At 35.6% G+C, this 20,857-nt stretch overlaps 1 protein-coding gene across 7 annotated transcripts in view; it reads right to left on the bottom strand.

Annotated features, from left to right (window-relative positions):
- Nucleotides 1-2,715: 2,715 nt before the first annotated feature.
- POSTN (periostin) overlaps nt 2,716-20,857 on the bottom strand; it is a 63,095-nt gene continuing 44,953 nt past the window's right edge. For 2 of the 7 annotated variants that reach the window (XM_088460194.1, XM_088460195.1), the window contains 9 exons: nt 18,850-18,912; nt 18,535-18,633; nt 16,881-16,979; nt 16,269-16,367; nt 15,860-15,943; nt 14,661-14,741; nt 9,333-9,401; nt 9,200-9,244; nt 2,716-3,857 (listed from right to left, as the gene is read on the bottom strand). In XM_088460194.1, the coding sequence (XP_088316320.1) occupies nt 3,814-3,857; nt 9,200-9,244; nt 9,333-9,401; nt 14,661-14,741; nt 15,860-15,943; nt 16,269-16,367; nt 16,881-16,979; nt 18,535-18,633; nt 18,850-18,912 (683 nt within the window). In that variant the 3' untranslated portion in view covers nt 2,716-3,813. The remainder of the gene's footprint in view (nt 3,858-9,199; nt 9,245-9,332; nt 9,402-14,660; nt 14,742-15,859; nt 15,944-16,268; nt 16,368-16,880; nt 16,980-18,534; nt 18,634-18,849; nt 18,913-20,857) is intronic. The other 5 variants (XM_088460196.1, XM_088460197.1, XM_088460198.1 and 2 more) reach the window with 5 other exon arrangements.

Raw genomic sequence — 20,857 nt, 5'->3', positions numbered from 1 at the left:
GATGTATAATTATTTTGAAAAGGGGAAATATTTATAGCAGTTGTGAACAAAGAGGAAAGTCCTGAAATACCCTCTATGTTTACGTAACAAGAAAAGAACCTCATATTTTGAGGACTCAACTTTGCCTTTCTTCTTGAGGAAGTATTCAGTCTGTGTTCTCAATCCATCATCATCATTTATCTATTGTATAAGGCAGATTCTGCCGCAACGTACACAGTAATATAGATATGACAAATAAGGAACTGACTAAAGAGCTCATGGATGCAATTTATAACTAAAAGAATTCCAAGGCATACATACAATAGCTACATAATGACCTAAAGGAATATTGCAGTGAAACAGAATAATAATAATAATGTCCTAACCCCTCCCACTGATTTTATTAGCAGTAGTAGCGTGGTTGCTGCGAGTTATGTGTATTATATTTTTGATATTTTTTCCATCACTCCGAGGAACAAAAACTGATTCCCATTTGATTATGTTTGTATTTAACTGAACTGAATTACCAGTTTTATTTTGTATTTATTTGCATCTGTATTTAATTGAATTTTAAATAGCCAATGCGACTTTATTATACATTAATAGCTCTGTCCAAACACACATTGTCTTATGTATACAATACTCCATTATAATATTATATTGCACATAAATTGTGTAATGTAACTTTAGCATTTACTACTAACACAAACACGCTACTGGCATAAAACTGCTACCTGTTATTTTGAGATGTACTGTATCTGGTTCTGCAAGCTGTGTAAATTGTTTCTCTTATCGGGGAAATTTTACACCTTTATCTATATCTGTGGCACAAAATTGCAACTAACTCTATATTAGCCTCAGTGTTCCTATCATTAACATGACACAAAGCAGTGCTATTTTTGTTGTCATTACTCATGGGTGTGCAACACTGACACGTTTTTGATGGTCTAATTTTTAATTATTTTTAACTGTTTTCAAAAACAGGAAGATATCAGTGAAATCATTTAATAAAATAAACATCTGCACACATATCCAGAGTTTATAAGCTGCTATATATCTATCAACTTGGGTGAGTACCGGCACCTCTTTTCCCGTCATAGAAAAAAGTATGTACATTGCTTCATAAATATTAGTTGACAATACAACTTTGATTCTGTTATTATGCAGTAAAATACTAAGTAAGAAATATATATGTTTTTATTTAGCCAGTTTTTATTTCTTTAAAATTGGGGAAATTGATCACAGTATTTTTGTAAGCATGCTTCAACAGGGATTCAATGCCAACTGTGCCCACCCAGTGTATACAGTATATACAGTGCAGGGGATTAAAGATGTGTACCAACATGTACCCCACTATAAACCCTTGTGGTTTAACCTGTGTGTTATTAACATACATAGAGGGGCTGAGTAAGAGCTGAGAATAAAGCAAAACAAAGCAAGTAACTTTGCACCTTGGCAAAACCATGCTGCACTGCAGGTGGGGCGGATTGTTCAGCGAGATTTAGCTTTGAGAGTCACGTGTCCAAAAATCTTATTTCATTTGCAGTGTAAAAATAAAGCTGTCTGGTATCTGTTCTCTACATGCAGAAGCAGGCTGCATACAAAACTAATACATGCTTTTTCCAACTGCAAAGTTCCTTGTTTTTTTGGTTTACTCAGAATCAACCACAAAATGTAATTTACTAATTGTCCATTGCTTGTAGTTTTAGTATCTCTCTAAGGGGCATATTCATTTTGTTAATTATCAAGGACCAGGCGGCCCCCGATAATTAAGATTCTGACTCACCATGGGTGTGGGAGCAATTGATCATACTTTCATAGCAGTGAAAATTAACATTGCAGAGTCTGACTCAGCAGTGCTAGTGTGCCTGTGTGACCTAGGGTTTATGCAGGCGCAAAAGGCCCCGGTGGAAGGAGTTGGAGGGATCCAAAAGTCCCAGTTTGTGGAGGGATCCTGAAACCCAGGACTCCTTCCCATAGAGAAGGAGCAAGGTTATGCCCGGCGGTCTGGATGCCAACGCTCATATTACCGGCGTTGAAATCCTGATGCCGGTTAGAAGCCCGATGCCCGGTTTAGGGTTAGGCACCAGGGGGAGGGTTAGGGTTAGTCACTAAGGGGGGAGGGTTAGGGTTAGTCACCAGGGAGGGGGAGATTAAGGTTAGGCACCAAAGAGAGGGGGTTAGGGTTAGAGGAGGGTTAGCATACCGGTCAGTAAGTGTCGGTATGTTAACCCTTTTGGGATGACGGCGTCGAAATTCTAACAGCTGGAATCCCGAGCTCCGGCATCCCATACCGATTCCAAAGCAAGGTGTGAGAGCAAATGCCATCTTAAGAAGGCAAATGTTCCTGCAGTCAAGCATCGAAAATATTGTATTTTCGGAGCTTGATTAATTTATTTATACTAGTGTATGGGGATGCCAGGTCAGAGTGGTAGTGATGGGTAAGCAGTAGATATCAGTGATATCTCCTGTGTAACCTTTATGCTGATTGTCCCCAGTACTTAAATTCTACAAAAGTAGGTGAAAATGGCAATTTTCACCTACTTTTGTAAAAATTAAGTGATGATAAATATGTCCCTAAAACTCTTCCTATTCAGTGAGGCTGCCTGTATACAAGTAAAAATTATCGTAGTAGAAACTAATTTGAATGAAACAATTTAAATCTTTATCAGTAGCATGTTCAATGTAGCCAGAATTATGACTTGATATATAAAAAATAAAATACATTATAATGCATATTTTTTTAACCACATTCTTTATTGAGTATTTGTTTAAGAAACAGAGGTATACAGACACACCCGACAGCTTTCAATTTAAACCCTTTAAGAAGAAAACTAATATTCTAAAACAAAACTTTAGAATGTGAAAGAGAATCATATTTTAGTTCATTTTTTAAATAAATTTGTGAGGATTTGGAATTTCTGGAATTGTAGACATTTCATTAAGCCACCAATTTAAAAACTTGCGTACAGCAGCGTAATTGTGAATGAAAGACCAGCATTATTCAAGTGGCAAACCCTGGTATTTCCTAGCATGTTAAAGGTGCACAATAGTCAGAAAAGCAGCATAAAATTTACACACCAGATTTATCTTCATCCAATATTTTTCTGACAAACATGGTTTGACTTTCACAATCTAAAACCCAATTTTAATTAGTTTCCCTTTAACGAAAAAGGCACTGGAACTTAAAGTAAACACTTCTTCCCTAGTATACTTAGTTGCATTGCAACATCTGAGATTTAAAAAAAAAAAAAAAAACAGAAAAAAATAAAGAAGCAAATGACTCTATCATTTTATGCATATAAAACCAGAGTTATAAAAATGGCATCATTTACAAATTGACCCCTTTTGAGTTAGTACCAAAAATTAGCTTTACAGGGCTTGGATAAAAATAAAAGCACCAATTGATGTAAAATGTTTTCAGACAAAAAGAATCCTATAAAAACACCAACAATTTAGAGATTTAATATCTCAATAAGGTATATTGGTCCACCATGGATGAAGTGGCATAGCTGTGTTCAGAATTCTTTTGTAAAAATTAGTATACAACAAAACATGTCATCTTACGGCTTGTAACAGAGGGTCAAATAGTATGAACAATTAATTTTCTTTGATACATTCAGCATTGTGTTTGATTGTATGCATAAAATACTTTTTACAAATCAACCTCTTTTAAGAAAATTTAGAACAATAACATTTTATTTATTTATTTAGAACATTTTGTGCAAGATGTTAGATAGTCCGGTTGATTCTTATCCCAAGGCAGTGTATGCCTTACATTTCTTAAAGAGTAAATCTTTGGTAATTCTTTAGCAACAATTCCAGCACATGGATTTATGACTGGTGACTTCTCCTTAGCTTCCTTCTGATTGGTTGACCTGACAAAGATGAAAAACTCTTGTTAATGAATAGTAAAAGGAATGTTCTGCTTAACAAAATTTACATATTGGAACCCATTAGTTATGTGCTACTTTGATATTACATGTTGCCTCTCTGATGATGTCTCATTCCACTTACATTGTGATAAATGGAACAGATGTAACAAACTTAAAGCTTCTTATGTCTCTATGAGAAGCACCTTGAATACAAACATGGAATTTCCGTAGACACTGAACAAATGTTGAACAGAGTTTGGAAAACAAATAATACAAGATGTGCCTACTGTAAGTTCGGTCTTTTAGCAAGTCTTTTAGTATTCTCCTTGTGCTGACCCTCATGTCCATACATTTCATAAGTTTCTCATAGGAAAATGATAAGTCCATGAGAGGAGTTTTTCTAAACAATGTAACAAATCAAGTACTGTATGGGCAAGCCATACTAAATATGTCTCAATAATAATGGACGCATACTATAAGGACACAAGTTTAGCTAAGCTGCCACATGTTTAAGGGAGAAAACTACTGTAGAGCAAATTAACTGTTCTTATTTTATTTATTTATTTTGAGATTTATGTGAATTTCTCATTTTAGGACAACCTTTGTTAATATATAGTGCACCCACTCAAGTAGTAGATAGATGGCACCCCTCAAACTACCCCTGACCTGATCATGCTGCAGCTCACTCTACTGGAGGACACAACCCATTCAGTCCTTTTCAAAGAAGTTCCATAGAGCACTATGGAAAAACATTGGCTGGATTGTATAACCCAGTTATAAGCTGTAACAGGAACCGCTATACTTGTTAACTAGTGTTCTGCATCTCCTGTTACTACACCCACCAAATTTAGCTAGTTTAAGTAATGTTGTACAGTAAATTAGATATCGAGGATCAGCAATATACTACATGTTAACAATCCTGACTCACCAATTCTGAACATTTGTAGGTCGGAATCGGCTAATCAAGTTTGTCCCACATGTTATATTTTCCTGATCCCTCGACCCAGGCATTGGCAGAATAGGGAATTGCCACAATAGCTGCCTAATGTGTGGACTTCATTAGAAGAGGACAAAAGGGGAACAATGGCTTTGGTCAGGAAAGCCATATGAAACCTAGATGAAGGTCACATGTAGTTAGTGTTATGCCTGCTGCCAACAGTTTGATTTAGCATACATACAGTGTATAGCATGCATCAATTCACATGTTATTTGGTATGTGACTTCCTTCATGTGGATCATCAATGCCGAGCTGGTTGTACATGTCAATAAATGAGAGTTGCCATGTTTTTTTTTAAATGGCACTTGCACACGTGTAGCCAGTTAACTAATTAAATAAGATAGTTTTATACCATTAGGCTTAAATATTAAATTGCTTTAATTTAATTATGCATAGAGAGGCAGTACAAGAGGCATTTATAACCTTGAAAGAAAGCTGTTGCTTTGGCCAATGTTGCAATGCTTTTTTGTTTCTAGATAATGGTGCTTGCTGATGTTTTCATAACATGCCACATTTTTATTACATCAATTAAATCAACTTGACTTACAGTAAAAAGAAAACCTGTTAAATAATGCAGATTAACTTGGTTCCTACAGAAACTTTCTTTACAACTTTTATTTTTAATATACCTGGTATTTACATTTTGCTCTTGATCAAAAACAAGATTACTGTAAATGATGTTTGGAGCCAATTTTATTTATATATTTTTTTAAAGTTAGTGAAGGACTAGTAACTTTTAGATGATTAAGTAATAAGATCATCTCTAAACTTAAATTATATATTCAAAGATCTTTGATAAACTTATCTCTTTACATATCATGTATCATGCATTACAGTGGCTTAGAAATTACTCTTTTGTGTTCATTATATTGGCATAAGGATAATGTTACATGAAGCATTCTTTAGTGACACAAAAGGACAATAAAAACTATTCAGAATTACATAAATGCATTCATCTGAATATACATTAGTGTGATGCCCTCTGTAAACAATTCAAAATTAACTGATCAGTACAAGCATGTAGACGTTCATTTATCTAAAAAGTACACTGAAAAATAAAAACACATTTTAGTTATATTCAGCATAACATTTAGCTTTTTAAATAATGATATGGTGCCATTAAAGTCCTGAGTTCTGGCTTCATTGTCTGGGTATTTTGTTGGTACTCTGGCTTTTTGTGTTGGGATACATATTTTGCACACCAATAAAAATGTAATGCTTTACATAATTAAATATTAATTCAATTTCTAAAGAACAGTTTATATTAGTAAAGGGAGTTGATATATGGTTTTTCAAATATAGGGCCTGATTCAGAGCCGGTCGTTATTAGCGCTCGCTCGTTCCGAAAAAGCGGGTGGCTATTCAAATGAACCGTTTGCTCTTTGCAGTCTGTTGCCGCCTCTATGTCTGAACGAGCGATCAAAACATGCGGTCGTTGTTTGATAAAAACGCCCCCTGGCCACTTGCATCATACGTCATGTCCGCTATTTATTAGATTAATCGAGTACATCGACCAGCGTATGAACTGCTCGCTATTCTTGTGGTTGGTTTTTCCTACCACAAATTTGCGAACAGTTCTGACTATAAAATAACCCAGTGACGTGGTCAGTGACGCTGCTGTATTAATTATGCACACCCATAAAACGCCCGTTTTGACCTTTAAGCACGCCTGCGTTCTGATCTCCACTCCCTGTTTTCAAGCACCTTCCCCTGTTACCACCCACATACGCCTCCTCCTATCACTCATATTAGCAGGCATTCGCTATTTAGCGAGCAAACGATTTTTGGCCGCACTGACTGGTTCGAGCATGCGTATTATGATCCGTACGCATGCGCAGTTGGGCAAACATCGCTCGGAACGAACGAGCGGCCGCTTACGAGCGGCTCTGAATCAGGCCCATAGTTTTAACATTTGTCTTCCACATCCAATGTTTTTATATTTGCCCATATAGTAATCCAATTTCTTGCTGCAGAGAATTAATCAAAGTCACTACATAAAAATTATAGAAATGCCTTCCATTCTAACTATAGCACCAAAAATACAAGTAAAATTTTATTTTTAAGAAAGCTAATGTGTTTAATAACCAAGCTGGAATACAAAAATGTTATTTTAACAATTTAGTTAACTTATGCAATGCAAGCCTAGTTTGTCTGAATTAATTTATTTGAATATATGTGTAATAAAATGTGAAAAAAACTACATAAATTTAAGTCACAAGCTTAGTGCAAAAGAAAAAAATATTTCTATGCCCAGGAAATACATAATTGCAATAAATTGAAAACACACACAAGCATTTAGGAACTTGTGACTAATCTGAATAATTTTATGCTTCGTCTTTTTAATATTTCAATGTGGGAGGGTTTCAGGTTGGATTATGTATTGCTGTTCCTGCTAAAAAACTTTAGCCTCACATCATTATTTATCCATTATGTTACTATATGTCTGTTTTACTTTCTTGTCCTTTATACCATAAATTATTTTCCAAAAGAAAATATAATTTTAACATCAAACTCTTTGAAATCAAGGGCAATGTTTTGAGCTAAATACTATACGGGAAATTGCTGGACTACTGAACTAAAAATGTTTCCATGTAATAAGTCACTATTCTGTAGCAGGTTGGATATGCCTCACTACCTGACCAGGCATAGTTTGAGTGACAACTTACAGTAGCATACTTGCTCTGCCAGAGTATACTGTGTGAACTAGTGGATTCATAGATAGTTACAGTGATTTCCCAGACATGTAATTCTCAGCTTTTTCACCTGGAGAAACTTCTGCTGCATTTAGTATAGTACTATTTTATTTTTTAATAGCAATAACGTGGCATGTCAGTATAACTTTTAGACCATGTATTTTAACTTAATTTTTCTTTTTTTTTAATATTTTGTTTCCATATCCAGGATCCCTACAGGTCTCAATAAACTCATCTCATCCTCTATCAGTAATGGATAGTTCTCTGGGACTCCACATCCTAGAGAACTTTGAACAATATAGTGATCAGTATAAGTGTATCCAAAATGCTTTTACATAAGTGGCATTGACATATCCACTAAATGAACATAGTTCATCCTTTCCTTACTAAAGATGTTTCCCTACAGAGGCTTCACATATAACATACAAATTAGCCCCAAGCAGAATTAAACTAAATTATAAATAAGAGCCTGATCATGTTACTTCTGAACATTTTAAGGCATGTAGTATCTTGATTATAGTAAATCTTACAGTTTAGACTACATCTCCAAATTGAGTTACTGATACTGAATTAAAATAAATGTCTAAATTGATAATGATGACAAAACAGGAAATATATTTTATAAGAGTAATCATTCCCTTAATAAAATGTACATATTTCTCATAAGTAAAAGTAATTAAAATATAACACTATTTGCTAACTATTCACTTTAGAGCAAATCAAATGGTCATTTGGAAGATTCTAAGAATAATAATTAACTACATGCAGTAGCTAATTTTGCACTTAATTTAATTGTCATTTCTGTGTGTTTATGACAGTAGAATCTGTATATTAAAATCTGGTAGGAATGTAAACAAAAACGATAAGGCTATATGTAGGTGTTTTCTATTTTCTTCATTATATACAATCAATGGATTGAAGAATAATTACAAGAATGATTCTTTATCATTAACTCCCATTATTATTGCTTTCTTATCATTTACATCTTGCAAGCTGTTCTGTGGCCAGATCTGATATATAATTGACAAAATGAAGAATGACCACATGTGGGTCAGATGTTATTGTTTGTTGATCAGGCTGTCTGACTGAGCTGCAGTGGTCAACATGCACCAAATTACACCACACACCCAGACTTGTAAAAAGGCAAAAAGGACGATCAGAATTGTCTTTTTTCCCATAAATGTGCAACATGGTTGCCTTTATGCCTAGCCCCCACCATTAAAAGAAATAAAGGAACACAATAATTACTATAACTACTCATAGTTGTAAATAAATTCTTAATAACTTTTTTCTTTTTATAACATAAGATTTGGGGGGAGATGGCAATGTTTGTTGATGGGTTGAAGAGCTAGAGGAAATGCTACATCTGGGGGCAAGTAAGCTTAATTTAGTATAAAAACACTACTATCATCAGTAACCCTGATATCCCTGTAAGTTCCATTAAAACCCAACCACATTTTGATGGGGGAAAATATCCTTGGCAATTTCTTTAGGCCCATTCAGGAAGTGATGTTGGAGTAATTAGAGGGCAAATCTTTATAAAACCTGCTTCAAACTATAACACTATCTACTCCACACTGTTGTGCTAATTAAGAAAATACATTCCCCCTTAAGGACATTATTAATTTTATTTGTAAAAGCAAACTGTACTGTACCTTGTAGCCTTCTGTGTCCAGTCTGTACTCTTCTAACCTGAGGTTCTAAAGGAATAAAAGTAAAAATAATTAGGCAATTAAAATAATTATGTAAAACCTTTGCAGTAGTGAGTAGATGTTAAATCTGGTAAACCTTTCACAATCTTTGTGATTTCTACGGTTTCTGATGGCTGGCTTTCAAATACTGTTGAAATCTGGCTGCCTGGAATATAAATAATGACACTCAGAAGAGTACAGTGATATAGTTTGCTTTATGGCAAAGTCATATCAAAGTGAAGAATGGTAATTAGCTGAAATGTAAGTTTTTTCATTCCATGAAGTATCATCGAGTATAATGATACTGTGTGTTCTTGGAATGTTCTTACATTTCTTACCTTATACTTCTGGGGGCTGATTTCTGTCCTTTTCAAAGAGTCTTCTGGTTGATGACATATATTCCACAGATTCTCATTGAGTGTGATTCCCATTTTCACCTACTTTTGTAAAAATTAAGTTCTTGCCCCATTCAAAAAGTGTTACCAAAATGATAACAGAAGAGATTTCACTGAAATCTCTTTGCTTACTGGTCATCCCTTAAAAGGAACATGGCCCGTATTGCATAATTTTCAGAACTTCACTGCAGGAACTGACACCATGTTCAGATGGCTTTAGTTCCTGGACCCCCACTACTTCCTATGGGAAGGAGGTCCAGGTTGTGAAGAAGTATCTATTTGGATACTCCAACCGTGATGCCCCCCTTCATGCACATGCGTGAACTCAGGTCATGCATGTGCAGTAACACTACTGGGTCAAACTCAGCAGTGTAAACTTTCACTGCTAATAGCTGACAGTGAAAGGGTTAGTAGTAGGGTTCCCTGCACTGGAGCAATATTGGATTGCTTTGGTATTTTGATTAAGGTCTATGTTATTTAAAGAATGACAATGAATCAAAGTATAAATATATAGCTATAGAAAATAAAAGTCAATGTGCATGTGCTCAGTTACAACTTGAAATGTCCTAATGGGTTTTTATCACCATTTATATTAATGGGCCAATGGCTCCATTTAGGTGGAGATATTAGACAGATTTAAAATATTGTAATGGGATGTTCTAGGTCAAAGAATGCAGGATATTTTATATTGCTGATAATATTTTTCTTAATTATCCAACAACATATTTTGTAGCACTGCACAGAAACAGAGGGCAAATATAAGTTTAAAATATACTATTTGTGATGTATCCCATAGACCCAGAATGACCCACTGTTTCAAGTATGTGAAAGCCTTTCAGCTTATAGCATTATTGTAATCACAACACTCTTGAATATGTAATACTAATAATAACTCAAATTAACATATATACATTTGAGCAAATTCTGCTTTTGTAAAACAGATAATCTAAAATATCTTAATTTAAGCATAAATTATTTACCAAGTCTTAGTACCTAAATGTAAAACATTAATCCATGAAATCTCTCTTTGTCTATCACTGAAACATTCTAAATACCACTCAGATAAAACATTCCTCCTTTATAAGAGTATAGACTTCTTGGAATGACAGCTCTTTGAGTCACTGCTTTATTCACTGAGCATTCAAAGCCTGACACACGACAGTGTTGAGATCTCAGTAAATAAAAAACAAGTATACAAAAAAACTTAGAAGTTATAATTTAGCATCTTAAAAGTACTACTTTAATACACACAAGTAAAGATGTGTCCTCATACATCAAGGGGTAAATTTACTAAGAATCGAGATGATCCCGATTTTCAAAGTGATTTATCTCGCTGGAATTCGCCAAAATTCGGGTGATTTAATCCCTTTTCTTTTACCAAATTTACCAACAGGCGATTTGAGGCTAAATGAGTTTGCCGATGGTGAAGCAGAATGAGATTGTCGGGTGATTTGTAAGCAAGCTCGAGCGAGATATCTCTCCCGTGTTGATTTAGTGGCTCGAAATCGGAACCCGGCGAAATTTGGAAGGGCTTAAAAAAACGGGAATTATCATGTTAAAATTGTAGGACCCTCCTAAAGATGTCCAGGCAAGGGGGATCATTATGGGTACCCCCATATTTATCTTCTGAAGGAAGTTGGGTTTTCTATTATCTGCGGCAGGTGCATAAATGCGGCATTGAAGAAAGTGATGCAGAAGAGCATGTTGAAGAATTTTAAGGGAAAAATAACTTTGCACATCAGATTTGGGGTACTTGAAAATGGGGGTCAGCATATTTAAATTTGAAAAAGCAAAGTTGAAATAATTGTGAAAAATCCACCTGCCGCAAACACCTCCAAACGAAAAAACACATAGGGCATACTTGGAGACCCCCCTCAGAGTCAAGTTCGCTAGTTTTAAGTTTGTACCCCAACTTTTTTATTTTTTGCCCCCTTTTTCTAAGTAAATTTTTAGGGTGTCCTTAAGTTTTTTTTTTTCATTTTTTGACACAGATTACCTTTGGGGGACTTTTTTCCGCCTGCCATTCATAGGCGATACTTTACCGCCTATTACATTGCATTGACTTTCCGCCTAGGCGGAAAGTCTTTCGAATTGAATACGGGGTAAAACCAAAACTGGCGATAATGACATCATCAGCGGTAACTTAACGCGGATCCGGACTTAACGCTGAAAGCGTTAAGTCTGTTAAGTCCAAATTCGCGTTAAGTTACCGCTGATGACATCATTATTGCCTGTTTTGGTTTTACCCCATATTCAATTTTAAAGACTTTCCGCCTAAGCGGAAAGTCAATGCAATGTTATAGGCGGTAAAGTATCGCCTATGAATGGCAGGTGGAAAAAAATGCAGAATTGGGGTTTGGAGGAGACGCTCATTGGCTAAGCCCACGTGGGTCCCAACCAATGAGACCCCAATGTTCCCACGAGCAGACAGTAGCGCAATGTAACAGCATGCAGTAACATGCTGTTACATTGTATCAGGGGCCCGTCTTGGATTTCTGCAGAGAACATCGTGGGACAGAAAGGTGAGTATTGGATATTTTTTAACAGGTAAATCATGGGGATACTTTACGATGACAAGTGGACGTGTACATCTGGAACCAGGTGAGTATGTATGTGTATGTATGTATGCATTAAAGCATTATTATCACGGTGTGTTGTGTGTTTTTTTGAACCATTTCTTTACAGGTGAAGTACAGGTACCAGTGGGCCCTTAATGCCCCACATGTTGGTACTTGTGGTTCTCCAAGTACCAGGATGCGGGGGGAGGCTTTCTGTAGTTCCACTGTACAGACAATGATGATACATCTATTTTTTACACTTCACCTAACACAATCAACCCGCAACCCATCACCAAGGGGTGGCGGGGATAGCCCCGGGCTAACAGCCTAGGCCAGGGGTGCCCTGGAGAGGGTGACCCCTTTATTGGGGGGGTCACCAGCTCCCCAGGGATCCCTGGCCCGGGCTGACTAATGGTCAGGGCTGATGCTGCAGCTAGGGGGCCTGGTGAAAGGGCACCCCTTGCTGTGGCATCAGCCCCCCATTAGAAAGGGTCCAGGGCAGGTTTTAAATATACGGTGGAACCCACGTCATTTTTTATCACCATATATTTCAAACCAGCTCTGTCCCTGCTACCTTGTGCTGGTTCTTACATTACAGGGAATCCCTACACATTTTTTCCCTGTAATTTTAAGAACCTGGACAGGCTGGCAAGTATTTTTGGGGGGACCTCAAGTAATTTTTTTTCACAATTATCCCTATTTTTTACAGTTACAGAAAGAAACATACACAAATCACCATGATTTGTGTATGTTTCTGACCATCTCGCAGGTTGAGAGTTTGAAAAGTGATTTGGCAAGAGAGTTTGCTCCTATCTCATCCGAGCTTGTCATCCCGATTTTTGGTAAATTTGAGAGATGTATGTTTTAGGTGAAGAGTACTTCCGATTTGGCCCGATGGTGATTTGATTCGAGATTGCTATCTCACCCGAGTTTTACGAGGGAGATGAGAGAAATCTCTTTCTAACTCACCGGACTTTGCCTTTAGTAAATTTGCAAGCAGGGAAAAAAAATCAATAAATTACCCAAGATGGTCATCTCGACCTATCTTGATTGTTAGTAAATTTACCCCCTAGTGTCTATATGGCATTTGGCTCAAAACGCCTGGCTTGACTGAACTGCTCCGGGAGGTGCAGCGTACAACATTCTTCTTTACATTTTGCATCTTATTCGCAACACAGCCACAGTGAAACAACACACAGTTTTCTAGAGATGATGAGTTGTGACTTTAACCACACAGGAATTAGTTTAAACATGTACAAAGTTGCAGGGGAAGCACAACTGAACATGGTACAGTATGAAAAAAAGATGCAGCTATTCGCATGGAAGTCCTTCTTACACAGATTCAGACTCAGCCACACAAAGATCTACAAATATCACACATCAGATTTATCAGTGCAAGGTAGCAATGTAGTTTTGTTGCTCCCAGTTGTTTTATTTATGCATAAAAGAAGCACATTTTGAGCTGAAAGATGCTCAGCACGACCTAGTCACCAGAGACCAGGCACACAGAGAGGGGCTTTTTGGTGCTACTTGAGTAGCAGTGTATGAGGAGACATCTTTAGATAATAAAGAGATGGCGTCTCTAGACACATAAATATAAGTTATTATACAGCTATTAATACACTTATGTACATACTGTATATTAGATTTGTCAAAAAACATACATATCTATTTGTGCACTAGTATGCAATTACAGTTCACATATGTTTAAGGATGATTATCATTTGCTCTATGTATAAAATTATAGCTAGTTTAGCCGATGCTGGACAGATACAAAAGTAGTTTTCTACTTAAACATCTATTTAAATAGGCACAGTGAACATATTAACTTTATTATAGTAATTACTTTTTTATGACTTTTATTAAACGCTAACTCAATACATTCCTCACATAATGCAAATACAGAAATGAATGCAAGATAATAATAATTTCAAAAATTTGTATATTAACATTCAAAAATATTCAATGTACTTAGTACATACATTTTTTTACAATTTCAAACAGTTTATTAGTTATTTTTATTACTCATTTATTTGTTAGAAAACAAACAATTGTACAGTTGTTAATAGTGTAGGTTTAAAAGATTATATTTAATTTGTAATGAGTGGTGTCAGAAGATTACCAAACACATGCCATAAATAAGATTAATAAGGGGAGGAATGAATATTTGTTTGTTGAAATTTTTTTTTTTATCTTTTCATTTACACATGTTCAAATAAGTACTACAAAACAATTCAACAGTGTAAATAAATGTTCATTTGTCCCCTTTTGTTAGTTATTTTTTAAAGACTAAATTGTTATTTTTAATTTGATTATTGACCTGATTGTTTTAAAGGATAAAGCAGATAATTCAGTATGTATATACTGTTTAAACAATAAATTTAGTCTTTAAAAAGAAATGATTGCACCAGATAGCTTACGATCACCAACAAATATTTATGTGATATTAGTCACCTAGTTGCAATCACTAACCTCCCTGAAGAAGCCTTTTCAGCTCATCATCTTCAAGTATTTGTGAATCACCTTCAATGAACTTGGATACCCTGGTGACTTCTGATAGGATACATGTTTATTGCATCAATGTTCAGGAATATATTTATAAACCAGAGAGTTGACTAAACCCAAATAACAGTGATTGGAGAAAATGTGATTATGTCAAACTTAGGGAATGGTGTTGAGCATCCGGAGCTCCATTTAATTTTTTGGTCAATAGAAATAGATGGAGTTTTATTAAACCTTCTAAAGATGACAAGAGGAGAAGTTACTCATAGCAACCAATCAGATTCTAGCTATCATTTTATAGAATGTACTATATAAATGATAGCTAGAATCTGATTGGTGCTACTTCTCCACTTATCTTCTTTAGAAGGTTTGATAATCTCTTTAATAAATTGTCATGGAGAAAATAAATAAACTGTGCACACATACAACAGTACTTTTCCAAAAAAGAGAGTTCATCATCTGTAATAGCAAAAGGCATGTGGAGAGTGGATTCCTCTATAGTTATCAATGATCACAATGCAAGTCTCCATTCACTCTCCAACCATAAATCAATAAATGCAAGAGAGCATGGTTGGGTCAGCACCACCAGTTTGCAGCACAAATTTATGAAAACAGTGGAAAAATGTACATTAATGCTTGATTTACAAACAAATTAATTACAAATGTGTAACCATAAGTACACAACACCCAATAATGTTAACCTGTTAGAAAAAAGATATTGCATAATTTACCACTTGGTTATCATTTTTCACATTTATCATGATATATTATTCAACTGGCTAAAGTTTACTTTTATGTTTCATTTGGGTTTTTTCTTTTTTAAAATATCCTTTTTTTACCTTTTTTTCAATTCCTTGTCCATATATTTTTTTATTAACGCATAATAATGGAATGTGGATAAGGGTCTGAATACTTTACACAGTAATTACAACATCTTTCCCAATTATTAGGGACAATTTGATAAATAGTTTATAGTTTATATATTTTTTTACTAATATTATCTGTACATTGTCGGTGTTGTCTGTGACAATAACTTTAATCAAGAACACTCTGTCTCTTTTTTTTGCTCTCTCTGTGTGTATAGTGTGTGTGTGTCTGTCTTTTACTGAACATTCACCGACAGGCTAATAATATTTTTTGAAATGTGACCTGTGTAAGCAAATACTAACCATCTTCTAGCCTCCTTTTGAGTTCAGCATCATCAAGGTCTGATCCAAGATCGGTAGTGATGCGAGAATATTTTATTTCAGGGCCTGCAAGACAAGAATTTTAAAAATGTGAAGCCCTTCTGGCATTAACAAACATATTGGTTCCTTTGACATTCTCTTCCAGAGACAGTGGATAAATGATGTAATGGTTAGTATATTTTTTAAGACAGGCTTTTACGGTTTTTGATTGGAATTTAAGGTTTTACACCTTAGGGTGGAATGAAGCATAGAGCTCACCACTTTTTGGTGATATACACTTCAACCCTTGACTTGGTATCTTGTATGGCTAAACCTCCTTTATTTTGTGGGCTATAATTTTAATGAGATATAGTGTAAAGAAAGGCAAAAAACCCCATAATTTCTACTTTACCTCCTTGGATCACTTTAGTCACTTGCATTTCGCCTTCATGTACCAGTTTAAACTCTGTCTCACCTTCAATCACTCTAGTGATCTTAGTAATTGTAGGTTCTGATAAATTTGGTTGTAAAAAAAAATTAATAAATTGAAATGTACATGCAATACTAACTCTTTGGATGAAAAAAATAATGTAATTGTAAGTATTAAAAATAAAACAATATTTAGGTCACAAACTATCTGGAAATAACTGTTCACTTTCAATTATAGTTATATTATAATGTGAGAGCATACAGAACTGCATACTCCAGGGTCATTAAGCCTTAGGGATATTTAACAAAATTATAATTTCTCTCAAAAATTATTTCAATGCCTATCAATAGTATGTAAGGCTAAGCTGCAAATCATAAATTATTATTTTTTTAATAGAGAAAGGCAAAAGTCTTGCAATTAACCCTTTTGTTATTAAAGTCTTTAATCAACCTCAGGGCAGAATGAAGCATAGAGATCACCACTTATTTGGTGATATATACTTCTTCAGCCTCCTTCATTTTTATGGCTATACTTTTAAAGAGATGCTGTTATAAAGCATAAAAAAATTGTAAAATCCCAATTTTTCTACTTTACCTCCTTGGATCACTTTAGTCAGTTGAATTTCCCCTTCCTTTACCAGATTAAAATCTGGCTCACCTTCAATCACCCTAGTGATTTTAGTAATTGTAGGTTCTGATAAATTCATTGTAAGAAAAATAAATAAATGATAAAGTAGTTGAAATATTAAAATGGATAGATAGATAGATAGATAGATAGATAGATAGATAGATAGGGTATGGCATGGTGCAAACTTTCATGTTAACATCAATTTTAAACACATAGGCTCAAATAAAACTGAGAGTACAAATTCACACTTCTTTATTATTATAGCTACACTGCAGAAATATTTGTAAGTATTGATTAGCTTATATTGTTTGGGAAAATTAAAATACATTATAGCATCATTAATGCACTTTTGTACACATACAGTAAGTGCAATAAATGCTATTAATCTTGACTTGTTATAATGTAAGTAGTTGCTGGTTATTGAAGTAAAAAACAAAGGAATCTCTTGAGTAGTGCATAATAAAATAGTTTTCACCATAATAAATCATTAAGCATAATTATATTTTAAATTTACTTTCCAAATCTGGTGGGACAAATGCATTAACAGCAATTTACAGATGTTTTCCAAATCAGATTGCTAAAACAGTTGAAGAACAATCATATTCTCTACCAATTAAAATAATTGAAATAGAAATGTGTGAAATTAAACAAAACACAATTTCCTGTAGCTTTAGAAACTCAGTCGAAACACACAAGCATGAAACTGGAATCTAAAGAATTTGAAATTAAAAGAAGAAAATCATATACTGTATATAAGTTTCCCTGTGTACAGTAGATTATTTATTGTTTACATATTCTTTAATCACGTACTAAGATTGTTAATCCACATTCTAATTAGCTAACTGGTCATGTTGAGAAATTCATGAGTATGGACTTACCAGCAATAGACAGAACACATACACAAGCGATATACACTAACTAACTGAACTACCTACCAATAGACTACCATTTTCTTCTACTCTCTACTCCCCATTAGGGCACCTAACACGGGACTGCCAACTCCCGGCAGCTTATTGTGAGTACTTTAATCACTATTTCAGCAATGTATATAAGTTGTGTCCTTGTCCTGCACTGTAATGTACTGTAAGTTACTTGTTTCTTGTTTCACCTATTAGTTCTATGTACTATGTAAGGTGCTGCGGAAGACTTGTGGCGCCATATAAATAAAGGATAATAATAATAATAATAATAATAATAATAATGGCAAATGCTATTGCAGTCCAAATGCAAATGCAGTCCAAAGCATATATACAGTAATGATATAGCAGGCAAGTGTTTTGACCTGCTCCACACTTCATCCCAGGTAACCATTTATCACTCCCACCTACAATGCTTATCCCGTGCTTCGTCCAGTTAATTTGATTCCCTACCACACCTGACCAGACTCTCACTCTGCATTCAAATCTTTAAACACTCCATGATAACCTACCTCTATAGTAGAGCATACTGTACTCCATTTCAAACACTGCCCTACATAAATAACAGAAGCTGTTTGGCTGCTATGGGCCTCTTCTCCACTTTATTTCTCTCCAAGGCTTGATACATCTTTGCCAAAATTTGCACCATTACATAGCAGCAAGGGAACATTAAAAATATTTTGGGAAAATACAAAATTAATTACCTCCTTGAATGACTCTGGTTATTTTAGTCTCTCCTTCCTTGACCAGGCTAAATTCTGGGTGGCCTTCTATGACTCTTGTGACTTTGGTTATGGTGGGTTCTGGAAAAATGACAAAAGCGGAAAACATTGTTAATAAACTGCATGCTTAAACAATTAATGTGCCCAATCTTACTTTCACTTGTAATTTTTAAGTTAAAAGTTACCACTAAGTGACTTACAACCCCCCTCCCCCCCAAAAAAATAAAAAATAAAAATAAATGATGTATATTGTACTGTATGTAGTATGCACTTGCTGTATGATAATCATCATATTACCTCCTTGGATTATTCTAGTCACTTTGGTCTCTGCTCCTGGAATCACTCTGACTTCAGGTTGTCCTTCAAATTGACAAACCAAAATTTAAAAGAAAGAATAGAAAAAAAAAAAAAGAAAATTGCAGAAAAAATTACCAAAGGTGCACAGTATAGTAGGAAAAATTTGCAAATAATTTTAAACAATACATTGGTTTCAGATTAGTTGTAAGCAAAGATATGCACAATCATAGTGCAAATGCAGTAATAGGCATACACAAAACACACACATACACACACACTACACTACTGATGCATAGCAAACTAATAAATCTAGTACAGTTGATGGATGAGTTTAAGCTGTGCTTAAAGTTGTTGCTGCAGAAGTATTCTCAATCACAAATGAGGTTACTTCTTCAGTCCGAACTAGCCGGGATCATTAAGTGTGTATTTTACTATGCAGGTATACAATATGCAGAACATATACATATAACGGGATCAGAATGAATCACCGCTGGTGGTCGAAATCCCGATGCCAGCAGGCTGAACAGCGGAGATCCCGACGGAGGTGAGTAAACTACCTAACCCTCCCCTCTCCCCGCAAACCCTAACCTTCCTTTAGGGGTGCCTAACCCTAACCTACCCCCTGGGGTGCCTAAACCTAACCCCCCCTCCCTGCACCCTAAACCTAACCCTCTCAGCGGGGGCTTAACCCTAACCTTCCCCCGGGGTGACTATCCCTAACCCCCTCCTTCCCCTAGCCTAACCCTAACCCTCCAGGGGGGGTATCTAACCCTAAATCTCCTTTGGGTGCCCTACACCTGACCCTCCCCCCGCAGCTATGAGGATGCGTGGACCGTACTTACCTTGTGACGTCATTCTAGAGTCTGGCATCAGGATTATGATAGGTGTCAGTATTTAGATGCCTATCAATAATCCATAGCCGGCACTGATGTGACAAGACAAATATTCTCTGTAAATCACTGCAGAATATGTGTGCGCTATATAAATAGCTGGTAATAGCTTTCTAAATAGCTGGTAATAAATAATAATAATATACACATTAACAACGCATAAGACACATTCGGGCAACTTTATTCTCAGTGCACATCAGTGTATATATCTTTAAAGAAAAGGTTAGTGTTATTGTGTACATGGTGATTCCGTGAGCAAACAGCATACCAAGTGAAAGCATGTGAAAAAAGTTATAATTAGACTGGTGTTACACGTGTGTTTAGAAATCATCTTTTTACAGTATGTGTCAATAAAGTAATACTTTATGTGCTGCTTATCACTCAATAAAGCCTATGGAAGACATTTTCTTGGAGATCTGCACTAGAGTCTCCTCATCACATGTTCCGGCAATAGAGGGGGGCCCCGCATAAAGACGGTACATTCCCTCCTACTCCCCTCAAACTGCCTCTCAAGAAAGCTGTTCCTTGCTGGCAAACTAGCTGTTGCCAGAGTGTATAATGCTAAAACAAATGCTACATATACTGAAATAATGGGAACTGAGAAAGTGGGGTGAGTACTCCTGGCCACATGCTTAGGGGGTCTATATACTAAGCTTTGGATGGAGACAAAGTGAATGGAGGTAAAGTGCCAACCAATCAGCTACTAACTGCCATGTCACATGTTTGAAAAATGACAGGAGCTGGTTGGTTGGTAATTTATCTGTGTACTTTATCTCCATCCAATGCTTAGTAAATAGACCCCTTAGTCACTCCCCCCTCCCAGGGTCAAGCCTGACTGACCTCCCAGTGGCCCTGCATCTAGAATTTGCAGCTGGCAGATAAAATCGCTGCTGAAATCTGATTTCACTGTAATTAATGTAAAACTCTACAGCCTATCATTCACAAGCTGTAAAGATCCATCAAAGCAGCATGTAAAGACAATGCTCGGAAATACATTTGTCTAAGCAGCAGAAATATGCAGTTTCTATAACATGGGTGTGACACCAGTCTTGGGCAGTGAATACATGTGGGCATAACAGACAGCATGTGATGTAGAAAATGTAAAGATTCAACAATAC

This window comes from Taudactylus pleione, unplaced genomic scaffold (genome assembly GCF_031769625.1).
Source record: "Taudactylus pleione unplaced genomic scaffold, aTauple2 ptg000043l, whole genome shotgun sequence".
In the NCBI taxonomy this organism is placed as follows: domain Eukaryota; kingdom Metazoa; phylum Chordata; class Amphibia; order Anura; family Myobatrachidae; genus Taudactylus; species Taudactylus pleione.
This window is presented reverse-complemented; position numbering and strand designations above follow the sequence as displayed.